The following is a 13878-nucleotide window of genomic DNA, read 5'->3' as shown; positions in this document are numbered from 1 at the left end:
AAGTTGAAAAATTTTGAAACCCCATGTTTCAAAATTTCAATTTCGTTGAAATAAATAGGCATTATATAATTTTATAAATTTCATTCTATCTAAGATTTTCAATATTATTCTGCATGTTGTTACAGGGAATAATGCTACCATTCTTATGTCAAGAACATTTACCTTTCTGTCTTACAAGCCCTAAAGAAATTGTCAATAAATGGCTAGGTTACAGTAACTTTCTGTTTGATTTGCCCCCTCCAATTAACAGGGATTTGGTACCATATTATAATAAACTTTTTCTAATTGATTTGAGATGTTGGTGGTAATTTTAAATAGCCATACTTTAGTAGTTTATATTATGTTTAGTCTGAAATTCCATTTTGAATTTCATTTCAATTTTAGTTTACGATGATCGACATAGAGATGCCTCTCTTTCAACCATTCCCATCGGAAATTGTGTTCCAAAATTATGAGCCTTTTGAAACGCATACAGTTCCTTTACGTCTGCGTAACAATGACAAGGTCAGTTATAAATCAATTCATAGATTTCTTAGATATCATCTATTTATCTTTGCTATTAAATCTTAATTATTTTGACTTTTCATAAAATTATATGATAATTTATTAAAAGTTGAGCTTTCATTCTATCAGAGGGGTATCATGACTTATTTTTGATGGGTTGGCAGACTTGACACTAAATTGCTGGCAAAGCTTCTTCTGGTAATATGATGAGAGATGTAGCCCTCTTTCATGGAAACAAGCAGGGTCTGGAGCCTTGATTGAAAGCCTGAAATTGTTCTGAAAATTATTGTGAATAATAAATAGTTAATTCATTCTCAATAGGTTGCCAGACTTGTAAGAGTTACCCAAGCTGATTCACCATATTTCAAGATCATTAGTCCACCTGATGTAGGACACAAAGTTGCTCCTGGAATGGACACAGTGTTTTTAATCAAGTTCACACCTGATGAGAAAAAGGTTTGTAAATAATGGAGAAATGATCTATCAAACCAATTTTAATTGTATTTTTTTAAAATTTATTTTGTACATTTGCTTGTTAGCAACTGAAATCTAGATTATGAGAGTTATCAGAATTTCAAGAATCACTGAACAAAACATATTAATTAATAGAATTAAAGATTTTGAAACAGAAGCTGGAAACATATCATATGTTGCATTGAAATAAAAACTACAAAACTTTGTTGTCCTGTTGGCTTCACTTGTTTACACTACTAAAGCAGTCAACCATACAAAGATGTGTAAATGGTTTGTAAAAAGCATCAAAGTCAAAACAAAAAATCTAGTTTATTTATTCATAATTCTTATGGATATTTTAATTTAACAATTAATTAAAAGCCATCCAGTGTCCAAATTCATGCATCTAATTTCTTTGTCTTTTGTTTAAAAGGATTATGATCATGAGCTGATATGCATTACTGAAAGAGAAAAGTTTCTTGTTCCTGTCAAAGGAGTTGGTGCAAGAGCAATACTTGACTTTCCAGATGACATCAACTTCCAGTCATGTCCAGTCAAGGTAAGCTATTCACATATTAACTGTTCTTCATCAATTAAGAAATCATTTAAAGTATGTAATCTGTAGTACATTGGAAGTATATATTTTTATACTGAATGAACAATGAAATGTCATATATACAGTTCTTGCAGTTGTAATGCAGCTGCAGAAAGCTCAATGGCTGTTACACATAGCTCAATCTTGAAGTATATGTAGAATGTAACAAAATTTTGAAAAATGTTTTGAGATTTTTACAGGGGTATGTACCTGATCAGCATACAATTATATTCTATTTCATTTTTGATATTTGTAAAAAAATTGCTTACATTTACATTATTTGATCAATTGTTAGAGTGAGAATTCAAGTTCCATCAACATTTTCTAGTAACTAAATCATGTCATCTGACTTGATGAATTTTAAATGAATATATGGCATTTTCTTTCCATTTACAACAATTCTATACCTCTTGATCATCATTGATAAATGATTTCAAAGTTTTTGGAAACTAATAAAGTTCCTGAGTTGAATAAAACTTTTTAATAAGTCTATTGATTTTCTGTTTCAAGTATGCTTCCACAAAAACTCTGCTAGTGCGAAATGTTGGAAATCAAACAGCAAAGTTTCAGCTTTTGACTGAAAGGTAAAAGCACATATCTTAATTTTGTTTTTTATTTTATTTATCTGGGTTGCCTTAGATGTCAGATATCCTCCAGTTTTTTATGAGGTAGTTGGTATAATTTTTAACTTCATTCTCAAATCATAAGTTAGTTGTAAAATCATCAGATGGCAGGTAAAACAGGAACAAAATTATATCTAATATGTCTTTGTCAGTAAATATTACTTTGTGTGCCCCTCACTAAGTGTAATCACTGAGCCAACTTTATGCTTGATTTTATTAAGTCCAGTCTTTTGTCAGTTTTTGTGGAAATATGATGTCTTGATTCAAGTCATGTTTTATGTCCATAAACTGTCTCTAAGCAGAATCCTATAGCTGGCCAGAAAGCAGATCTGACCAGACCAAGACTTTAAAAGATTGTTGATATGGTATTATTGGATGTAACCTCTTTGGTTTTTCTTCTCCCTTAGTAATAATTAAATTTTTCATTTTTATTGCAGTCCCTTCTCAGCATCACCTGACAGCTGTGTTTTGGGTGTAGCTGATAGCATTCAGGTAGATATACTTTTTCATCCAATGAAAACTGGTGATTTTCAATCAAATATGGTGATTTCCTATGATACAGGTAAGTTTCCATTTTGCATTTCTTATACTTGTTATACAATCTCTTATTGAGTGAGTGTTCTTCTTTTAATCCAGTTAAGCAGTCACAACAACTTTTTGAATGCTGTAATCCAAAATTACCTACTAGGAAGTTTCTCACCCCTCCATCCCTCCATTGCCATTATATACTTCCATGGCAACGCTCAGGATTTTAGAAGTAAGCTAAGAGTAATCAACCAGATGTGTTGGCCAGCTAGTCAATCTGTTGTTATAAAGCATACTCTCAAGTTTTGCTTTATTAGGAAGTTTCTACGAAGTTTCTCGACCCTCCATCCCTCCATTGCCATTATATACTTCCATGGCAACGCTCAGGATTTTAGAAGTAAGCTAGGAGTAATCAACCAGATGTGTTGGCCAGTTAGTCAATCTGTTGCTACAAAGCATATTCTCAAGTTTCCTAATCTTGACACATTTTTCTCTTCTGATCCAAGTTCTGTTAAACAACATCCGTACATATCCATGGATTCTCCATCAGTTTAGAAAAGGTTGTTGTATTTATCCATAGGTGAGAACATTTATGTCACATTGTATGGGGTATCAGTTGATGCCAACGTAAGACTTGATAAAAACACAGTAAAGTTGGAAAATACATACATAACAAGTGCGTCCCAGAGGTAAGCTTCAATGTTTTTTTGCCAAATTTACTATTGATGGAAGCCATTTTGCTTGGAAAGAAGACCCTTGATTGTGCCATGTATAAGCTTTAACTTACTTGTTGGCATTTTTACAAGCTACGTAGGCTTGCCCTTAACAGTATAAACTATGTTTCCGTCAGTATCATCTAATGCTTATTTGTCTGCAAAAACAATCCACGTTCCTTTCAACTAATCTTCCAGAAGATTTTAATGTTCTAATCTTGAAAATATAGTAAAAGATTCTTGACGACCTTTTATCGTTAAACTAAGAATTCTGATGGGATCCCCCAAGTTAGTTCCGAAATAATAAAAAACCCTTGAACTGAACGACCGGATTTTGTATTTGAAGGTCAAATTTCACATACCAATGCTTTATTTCATTTCTGATGACAAATGTTACGTTTTGTACAGTGTAAAAGTTTGTAAGAAGAATTTGTTGACAAACCTTTCACTTCCCCCGGCTATAGTGTTTCCAGAAACCATGGCTCGCATGATATTCCTTTAATTTTATCTTCATGTAAATCCTAAAACACTTTCTGTTTCGCTTAGAACCATCTCAATCATGAACCGAAGTGACGTCATTGTTCACTTTGAATGGAAACCTTTGGCAACTCTTGGTGAAGAAATGCAGCAAAAACAAAGGTTGGATCCCCTTGCTAAACCTGTAACTAATATATTTGATAATCATCTTAACTTTCATTATGCAGCTATCTCAAAACATTGGATTCGCTATAGGAGTTGCAATGTTTGTTTTCCTGAACCTATAGGACGGTACTTTCAAAGTGTCCCACAGAAAATGTGAGTAGTTTGGAGGGAAAGAGGATCGTTTTTTTAACTTATAAAATATAACTTCTTGTTGAGGCCAATCGAAATCTATAAAATAACAATTGAAACAGAGAATTGTTTAGTTTTATAAAGCTACGTCCTGAACCAGGCTATTGTCAGCTTTGCCAATGTTTACTTTATACGAAGCACACAGGTGACAACATTTTTGTAGGGGTACGATTCCGTTGTAGCTTATCTTCAAACCTAGTAATAAGTCTTTGCACAGGCCATCTACTGCCATCTGCACATATTATTTTACATTCAATGCAGCTTTTCATCATTACCTTTTACTTTCAGATTTTATCACGAACTCAGCTTCAAAGAAGACGAGCAAAAGAACAATTTCCTGGAAGAATGCATTTCTGATCCAGGCTTGAGAGACAAACTGTCGCTTGTAACGAGGTCTTTCAAGAATCGAATCAAGGTAAACGAAGTTCTCTTTGTGATATGATATTTTAGACTAAGATTTTTACTTAGTTTGTGTTGCACAAAAATTTACTGAAACCTTGGAGGCTTGTTTATTGTTCATTTAGACCTTCTTTGTCATACAAGGTATACAATCATTGGCTTGAATGGGTTTTTCAATTTTTATCAAACATTTTTCAAATTTCTGTGGATTTTGGGTGGTGGCCTTTGGGGAATGCAATTGTGAGGAGTCCTTCAGCCGCCAATCGTAATGTGAACAGCAATTCCATTTCATCTACGGATTTCCAGTATCATTTATTGAGAAACAATCATGAATGTTTCAATTTTTACTCAGTTATGTGAAATAATTTCAAATGTTGCAGGTTGCTGAAGGAGAAAAGATGCTTTACACTGATGACGTAATAGCAATAGACCCAGTTGTAAGTCGACTCTTCAATTCTTTTTCAGACTGTATCTACTTTTGAAAGTAGCTTCAAAACTTCAAATTGATATCTGCAAGACGTTCGTAACTCAAAACATTGACGATATTTTTCGTTTTCTTAATAACATCCACCCGCTATGAGAATTCTCTTTTGACTTGTACTAAAAACCAAATGGGACAGATCTAGCAATCATCGTCTGGTATTTTTAGCTGCAATGATAGATGTAGTTGAATAAAATCGCAACACTTGCAATGTATATGACCTTATTCATTCATTAATTCAATGTAATGAAAAGTAGCTTTGTATTTGAAAACGAGTTTTAAAAAAGGAGGTATGAAAGATGTGGTTTCATATGAGATGTGAAATATAGTTTCTAAAATCCAATCCCCTATCAATCTATTGACATTCTCAAGACAAAGAAACATTCTCAGTGACAATCACACTTTTATCCTGTAATCTCCAGTCGACAGAAAAGAGGAAGAATTGTGGAACCTTTGTTTGTATTTCAAAATGCCCGTTGCTCAAGACAGAATATCTGCTTGATACTAAGGTCTAGCAAAGACCAAAAGGTGGCAACTTCTAGGAATTCTACTATGGCCAATAACTTGATTGGTTTAGTATAAGAATAGACCCATTAGTGTAGAAATAGGCACTGTATTATGAGCACTGTACTGTGTTCTCCATCTTTTTGTAGCCTATTCTCAAAGATCTTGAATTGAGTAAAAGATATGCTGTTTTTAAAACAAACCTTCTCATATATCTGCTTTTTACATTAAGGAGGGGGACATTTGGCCAAACTCACATGCCGACATCAACATCGTGTTTAAACCAGATGAAGCCAAGAACTACACGCGGACTGTTTATTGTGACGTCACTGGCAGAGAGAGCAGACTTCCTCTTAAAATTCGCGGAGATGGAATTGGCGCAAAAATCCAGTTTTCTTTCGATGCTCTGGACATAGAGAATGTTTTTGTGAATTCAGAGCACTCTTACGAGGTAACGTTTGTTAAAAAAGGATGATGTCTCTGACATTATAAAGTCCAAAACATCCTTATCTTCTCTCTTTTCTCTGTGTTGCTGTATTGTTGTCATGAACGTCGAGGTCTGAAAAAATAATTTCCAATCCTGATCAGTTTTCGAATAGACATGTAGCAATAGAGATTGAAGTCAGATTTTTCGACTTTCCATGCTCAATACAATAGCCTTCATTTTTTAACCTACGATTTTATTATTTTAAGGTGATATTAAAAAATTCCGGAGATATTGATGCAGTCTTCAGCTACGTCCAGTCAGAGTCTCTATTTGGTCAACAGTTTGAGTTCACGCCCACAGAAGGCATTATTGTCCCTGGAGGATACCAGGCTATTCAGGTAATGATACACAAAAAGGTGTTGTGTCCTCTTTGCAGATATCCTAGCATTTCTATAAAACGTTGTATGCTGTTAGCCTTTACCGAAATAGTACAATTTTTGCATATCGTATTTCTGAACCTTTACCTTTTTGACGGCATACCAGGATGCATAGTGGTAAATGCAGACTTTGCATCTTTTTATCATTATTAACCGGGGGATATTTGCAAACACTCTAAACCTCACCATGTGTATATCGTTTTACCTCACAAAATTGATGTAGGACAGGTATACACATTAGACGTCTCAGAGATCAAACTTTTATCCATAATCGAAAAGCTTTAATCTTTAAACATCAGTGCGTTGCGTTTGGGGGCTTAGTCCCCTAGCCCCCTTCTGACCTCGGGCCTGTCTTAACATCATCTTGGCAAGACTGCAAAGTGTTACGAAAAGTTCTATGGAATGGATTTGCGGAAGAGACTGTTACGAGGGGAACTTGTTTCACGTGCATACCCAAACATTGCAGGTTGGTTCCTGGTCACTTCTTCGATAGGTCTGCTTAATAGACAGTGGGCGCTCATTGGAATCATTTTGTTGTCTGTCGCCGTTACCATGTCCCATACAAGCAGCCATTTGATCTGTGTTAGAGAAAGCTTTTCTTACGTATTTGTTTATTCAAGTGAAATGAAATTCGTAAACTTCTTGCAGATTCATTTCACTTCTCCTTATCTTGGTGAGTTCAACGAAGAATTTGTCTGGGTTGTAGAAGGATCACCAGAAAGTTTTCAGTTCAGAGTAAGGTAGGCTACACAGCTTCTCTTTATATTTTACCTTATTGTACTAAGTATTATATAGATTTTGCCTCTTATGCATCAATATTGCCTCTTATGAATAAATAGTATTTAGGACAATATTGTAACTAGTTTAGTTATGAGAGCATAGATTCTTTAAACAGATCAGTTTAAGAATCAGATGTAATCCAAAAACTTATTAATGCATCAGATATTTTAGATGGAAATGTTTAAAATTAAATATTTTGTATAAATCATCACAGTAATGTATTCCATTGCATATCTTTAAACTTTTGATTTTATTTCAGCGGCTGTGTGATTGGGCCTACGTTTCATTTTGATGTGCCGAAGCTGAGATTCAATACAGTTTCATACGGTCAGTTTTCTCTACATTTGCTACAGTGTTTTATTGCAGTTTTCTGCTTTTGTAGAACTTTTTTTATATAATATTTACGTATGGACCTTTATCCACTGCAAGATCCCAGGTTCCCAACCCACTTCCAAAGAAAGCTTTTTCAAATAATGTGCAAGCAATAGATGTAGCCAAAATTAGAGCAAAAATGAATAAATTGCCAACGAGGTCCTTTTAGACTGATACTTTGCATAGGTTTTAACGAGGTCCTGTTAGGCTTACGTTGAAGACCACTGCTGATAAAGGACTATAATTTATTTACTCGAATACCACATACTAACTTAATTTTTGCTTATAAACCCTGTAACACCTCACTAATTTGCTGAGCACACACCTTGCGTATTATAAACTTACATGACCCAACGCAAGTATTTCATTTTCGCGGTGCTTTTGTTCCAGGTTTCACACACATTGCTGCTTGCAAATTGATCAACACATCTCTTATTCCAATGACCTTTTACTTACGAGTTCCATCAGACGGCATGGGTCCGAGTGCTGCCTCGATTGCAGGGAGTTTTCTCGATGATAGATACATTGACGATATCCATCCGCACGATTCTCCAAGAGAATTCGAGATATATCCGAGCACTGGGACAGTTGGTCCTCAGTCAGAAACTGACATACAGGTGGGTAATGCGACGTGATAATAAACAAATATATCACGTCACAACACAGCCTCACCATTTTATAGCTAGCTCTCTCTCTCTTCTTAGACTTTGTATGACAATTCAGTTGAGTAAAGAAAACGACTTTCCAAAAAAAAGTGCCAAAATCGAAAATGACTATCCAAAATGGCATGACAAATTCATTCTTGAGACAACCTATTTAAACATGATTGATTAAAATATAGTACGTTATGATGTCAAAATTGTTGGTGTAGAATATTTTGTCAATTATACGACACATAATCTTTGAAAAGTCAAGCAGGAAATCAGAATTTTAAATTAACAAAACTAGATGGGATGGGATCAGTATTTGTAAAGGATATCAAATCTGTTTCAATTTCGAAATAAATTATTTTGATTATCTCAAAAAATTTTTAATTTACATGAATTTATTTTGTGTGCCCTTGTTGTGACAGGTGAATTTGACGTCACTCACTGAGCAGAAATACGAGACGTACCTCGTAGTGGATGTTGAGGGTGTGGGACAGGAGATACTCGTTCTTCCTATATCTGCCAGGTAAATCGAGCAATTAGTGTCCATGCCTCTTAACGATATAACTCTGTACCATCACTATTATTGTCTTCACGGGACTTGTGCCCGTTATAAAGTTGTAACAATCAATTTCTTCCAATAAACGATCCCTTTGTTCCTTTGTATTCTTCCAATGGTACTGAAGCTGTGTTGGTTTCGCCGCATGCCTCATTTATATACCGTCTCAGGCTCAAGAGGCAAAAGCCTGGTGGCTGGTATTTCTTGTCTATATTTGAGTATTAAGGTATTAAGAGTAAAATAAATCCACAAAAATTCTGATACCTGTAAAGCGTTTAAAAAACTCAAGCAAAGATTTCGGGTCTTTATTTTGGCATATTTCGGGTTATTTGTTTCTACCTAGCATCCTTAGGAGGTTTTAGGACACTAAGACGTTATCACTCAGTGTACTTGTCCTTCCCCACCTCATGGTTCCTACGCCTGGAATTACATAGTGTTAGCGACTCTTCCTACTTTAGAAGAAAGATTGGTCAGTGCAGGAACTCTAACCCTAGAATCCTGAATCTAGACAATAAGCCCGACTCCCCAACCCCCGAGCTATTTTTACATCCCCGAACGTTCTCAAGATGCTGCTATCACCCTCCAGTATAAACAATAAGCTTTGATTCACAAGATGTATGGCAATTGTTGCATTATTTCGAATGTTCCTTTAAACTCTGTGACCATCCAAACAAACCTTTTGGTTGCATGCCTCTCCAATTGTCCAGGAAAGCTCACAAGAAATGCCAGATCCGTAGGATTGAGAGAGCAGGCACTATCCCAGAAGGTCGAAAATCCGTAGGCTACGACAGCCCTGCACACTACCGTCTTATCATGTTTCTTTTAAATTCTTGTTTCGATCTTTCCAGATGCGTCGTGCCTGGCATAGTCGTGGAGACTCCAATCATTGACTATGGAAGGTGCTTTATTCGTTATCCTTATGAAAAAATGGTTGTATTGAAAAATGAAACAGATTTGCCTGCCAAATATGAGCTTTTGCCCCAGGTTTGTACTTAATAATTCTTTTGTTAGAGAAATATGTTGATTGCTTTACTTGGTTACCTTTTTTGATCAAGCTAAGCTTTTTTGCCTGCGTAAAATCCACTGTGCTTTCTTTAAAAAATTTTCAACCCTTACTTTCAAATTGCGCGTAAAAGACCAACCAACCCGTTTATGTTAGTAGCAATGCAAGTTTATCACTTGAATCGATTCAATTGATTTTCATTGCAACTTTTGTTGACTTAATTGGTAAAAGAAGCTATTTAAACTATTTTCTTTAGTTTACCACCTGTAAGCATTATAATATCTTTTACCTCGAAATCACCGTCTTTCTTTCTCTGTCACGGTCATATAGACATATCATTAATTGCATCAACGAAAAAATTAGATCCCTGTCAAAAAATGTCTTGTTAATTGTTAAGTGTGAAAATGATAAGGTTTAAAGCTAGATTTAAAGATCGTTATGATGAAGGGATTTTTTCTAATAAAATTTATTTTAAATTGATAATATTTGTAATTTTCAAAATTTCATGTTTATGAATTTTAGGTTCAAGAAGACCGGCTGACAATTCGCTATTCCACCAGCTACTTTAAGGTAAAATATTGAAAAATATGTACTGTTTTTGATTTGCTTATTTATCAAGGCTTTTTGTATGTCCCATATCCAAATAGTTCGTTGTTTGAGCCTTTGTCTAACTCGTTGATATACAATTGCTAGTTTATAGTAATCTGTGAATTTTGCATTCTAAGCCCAGCATCTATCAGAATGTTGCCATTCCTGGGACAATTTTATATCTCTAAATTACTTCACTTTATAATGTCTGATGATTATATTACGCCTGAGCTACAGAGTCGGTTTACAAGCTCTGTCAGCATTTATGTGTTAGTATTATAATGAGCAGCACAAGTTGCACTGGTTACTGAAATGAAATAATTATAGGATAAATTTATCCTGTAACACATTGAAAGATCCACTTTGTTTTCTTAGTAAGTTTTATCTCTTTTTATAAAGTCCCTGCATTTTTGCTTTGTTTGTTTGCTATAATTAGGATTTAAGTCCTTTATTATACTTTTAATGGTCTTTTCAGCGTTTTCAAAGATGGTGCTTGTCTATCTTATAACTGATTTTCGTCAATAACCATCAACGATTTGAAAATATAATGCTTGACATTGTAACAAGTGACAAGTTTGTTTCTACAGGGCATTATACAACCCCAGTCTCTCATTGAAATACCACTGCAAATAAGTGCTCACGGAATGGAAAGGCTGGTCACCATTGCATACTTTATGATTTACGGATGTAATGACATCCCAATTGTAAGTACTCTAATATGTTGCTCTTTTAAGAATGGTTTATGTATTGTACCTTTTTTGAAAAATATCACGTGCTTACAGTTTTTAACGTCAACATTAGAAAATTGTGTCATTATAGAACCTTTATAAAGTTGAAAGTAGAAGTTCTCGATATGTCTATAAAATATGAAACCATCTAATTGTAGATCTGGTCAAAAATCTTTCTTTCCAATAAGTTTATCAACAATGGTGGAAGATGGTTTCTGCAAATCTTCTAATTTTTGTTCAAGAAATTCATATTTCATTTCTAACGAAAAATCATGATTAATTCACAACTCGATAGCTGTTCTTATTCAAATTTATAAACCATCAAATAAAATAACTATTGTATTCGTGCAGCAAGTGCAGCTAACTTGCATAGGTGAAGGCCCAGTCGTTCATGCCAGCACATTAGAGGTCGATTACGGTGCCGTTCCTGTGCTAGAAGATGTTTCAAGACACATCAAGCTCTCCAATGAGTCACTGATTCCGGCGGAATTTCATTGTGAAATGGTAAGTTGTCAACGCCTGAAGAGCAACTGCATCCAGTAACGTCCCACAATCTTGGTACATTGCGTAGGCCTTATGCAGTCATTCTCTGCAATATTTCGGCGTTGATTTTTTTCGTATATCATTTCATCGAAAATGAATAGAGGAGTACTCTTTTGCATGTTTCAGCTGGGCTCGAGGAAAATACCGCACCCTGAGACCAATGGTCGTTGATAAACTTAAACTACCAGAAAACTATTAAGAATGAAAATACTTTCTCATATAAAGAGTCGAATATTATTAAGATAACAAACCAGAAAGCTGTATTGCTATCTCAAATTTTGTTGAATTCAACATGAGTTCTTAATGTTTCTGAAAATTCAAATTTTCCAAATTTTTAAGCCAATGCCTCAAGTATACAACAATTTGAATAAAGTTCAGCTAAATCTGGAATAGTGAGTTACAAACTTGATAAAAATCTGATGATTTCATATTGATATTCAAAAGTTTGTCGTCAATACATTATTTCTCAGTTTAACCGCAAATAACCTGATAAGTGGTATAAGACAATTTATGTTATCGTTATTGCTAATATATCGTACAGAAAGTTGCTAACGTCATTAATAGTGATTCCATAAGTGAAAGAATTTTGGCACTCTTCTGTGTGATGGATCCTTTTGTTTATAATTTATGCAACTGAAAGCATAATTTATTCAATAACAAGTGAAACGGGTGAGATGAAATAATCTAAAGATGATAAGTTGTTTTACGTGATCATGTTACGGCATTATAGAATGCTTCCCCTTGTCAGATTTTTTGCCGAATCCTCTTTCAAATATATCACAGAATCTTTTGTAGTTTCTTGTGTTTTGATTATCTTTCGAAACGTGATCGATTTTGCATCTTATTTTACAAGTTTTGTTTTGCATCGTATTTCATACTTGTTCCTTGGTATCTGTTACCAATTTAAAATCTTATTCCCCATGTCATTCTTTAAGATCTAAGTAGATTTTCAGTCGATGATCATGATAAAAATGACGTCATTCGTTTCCAGGTACGTCCAAATTCATTGTTTTCCGTTGAGCCAGCTAGAGGCATTATACCAGCAGAGCGCACTGCTTCTTTGACTGTCACTGCCAATGTTGATGACTGTCTTAGGTTAGTATAGCATCAGTGACCATCCCCCTTACTTCAGAAGTATCTGAGTGTGATACACCTTGTCTTATTATTTATACTTTCAGGCGCCTTTCTTGCACCGAAATTTCTCTACGTCACTATGACGCAAAACATTTCAAAATATCTTTATTGCTTGACTTCTTTTGCTGGATGTCTATTAACCGTTTCAAGTAAAAGGGCATAACATGTACCGCAATTCATATGTACATGAAAGGCGTCTAAATATGACTTTGGTCTTATCAGATTTTTCTACAATAATTCCCTGCTCGAGGTTACAATTTTGACAATTTATCCTGATAGGTTTCAAGATAAGCTGAAGATTGCAATAACTGACGGTCAGACACATACAGTACTTTTATCAGCACAAGGAACCGGGACGACTATCGTCAGTGAACCAGCAATGCCGCCAGTAATCAACATTGGTGCCACGTTCAGTCTTCGTCCATGCACGCGAAAATATCGGCTTATTAACAGAGGAAGAAGATCGCAACAAATATTTTGGTCGACAGAAGGATTTCCGTTGGTGCGGTCGAAGAAGAAACAGGAATATAACAAGGAAGATGTGAAGTATCAGGTAGAAAAAAATTTTAATTTTGATGAATCGGGATTTTAAAACGAAACATTAATTGCATTGTGTTTTTCATTGTTTTGTCTCTTGCTACCACTCCAAGGATCAGGAATTTTAATTTCTATTAAGATTCGTCTTTAAGTCATCATTTAGTTTCATAATCCCCATCATACAGGAATTGTAAATTTTACTTCACTTCTTATTTCGACCATCAACTGCATTTTCAGATTGTGAATTGAGTTTTAAACTGGAGTTTTTTCATTTCCTACTATATATACTCAAGTTTTTTATTTTTTGCTCCCACAGAGAATGCCCCCACCTCCTGCTCCTCCGAGACCTGTGTTCAAACTGAAGCCAGACAGAATGTCGCTTGCGCCAGGGCAAAGCCAAGAGGTCGTACTCGAAGGCTTTTCGGAAAAGTACGAGTTTATCAAAATGTTTCTGTTACGATTGCTAGTCCAAATAATTTCAGTTGTCTGTATATG

The 13878-nt window shown here is 34.8% G+C and overlaps 1 protein-coding gene across 1 annotated transcript in view; it reads left to right on the top strand.

Moving 5' to 3' along the window:
* LOC135691241 (axonemal central pair apparatus protein HYDIN) overlaps positions 1-13878 on the top strand; it is a 59494-nt gene that overhangs the window by 814 nt on the left and 44802 nt on the right. Inside the window, exons 3-24 of the mRNA XM_065209052.2 lie at positions 385-504; positions 826-960; positions 1391-1516; positions 2063-2136; positions 2613-2737; positions 3281-3389; positions 3960-4052; positions 4533-4659; positions 5024-5080; positions 5861-6079; positions 6322-6453; positions 7141-7232; positions 7532-7599; positions 8035-8261; positions 8717-8817; positions 9699-9834; positions 10376-10423; positions 11029-11145; positions 11521-11673; positions 12704-12807; positions 13126-13399; positions 13700-13812. Coding sequence (XP_065065124.2) covers positions 385-504; positions 826-960; positions 1391-1516; positions 2063-2136; positions 2613-2737; positions 3281-3389; positions 3960-4052; positions 4533-4659; positions 5024-5080; positions 5861-6079; positions 6322-6453; positions 7141-7232; positions 7532-7599; positions 8035-8261; positions 8717-8817; positions 9699-9834; positions 10376-10423; positions 11029-11145; positions 11521-11673; positions 12704-12807; positions 13126-13399; positions 13700-13812 — 2750 coding nt within the window. The remainder of the gene's footprint in view (positions 1-384; positions 505-825; positions 961-1390; positions 1517-2062; positions 2137-2612; positions 2738-3280; positions 3390-3959; positions 4053-4532; positions 4660-5023; positions 5081-5860; positions 6080-6321; positions 6454-7140; positions 7233-7531; positions 7600-8034; positions 8262-8716; positions 8818-9698; positions 9835-10375; positions 10424-11028; positions 11146-11520; positions 11674-12703; positions 12808-13125; positions 13400-13699; positions 13813-13878) is intronic.

Source organism: Rhopilema esculentum, chromosome 4 (genome assembly GCF_057945365.1).
Source record: "Rhopilema esculentum isolate cy_ngs chromosome 4, ASM5794536v1, whole genome shotgun sequence".
In the NCBI taxonomy this organism is placed as follows: domain Eukaryota; kingdom Metazoa; phylum Cnidaria; class Scyphozoa; order Rhizostomeae; family Rhizostomatidae; genus Rhopilema; species Rhopilema esculentum.
Note: the sequence above shows the minus strand (reverse complement) of the source record. Positions and strands in the feature narration are given on the sequence as shown.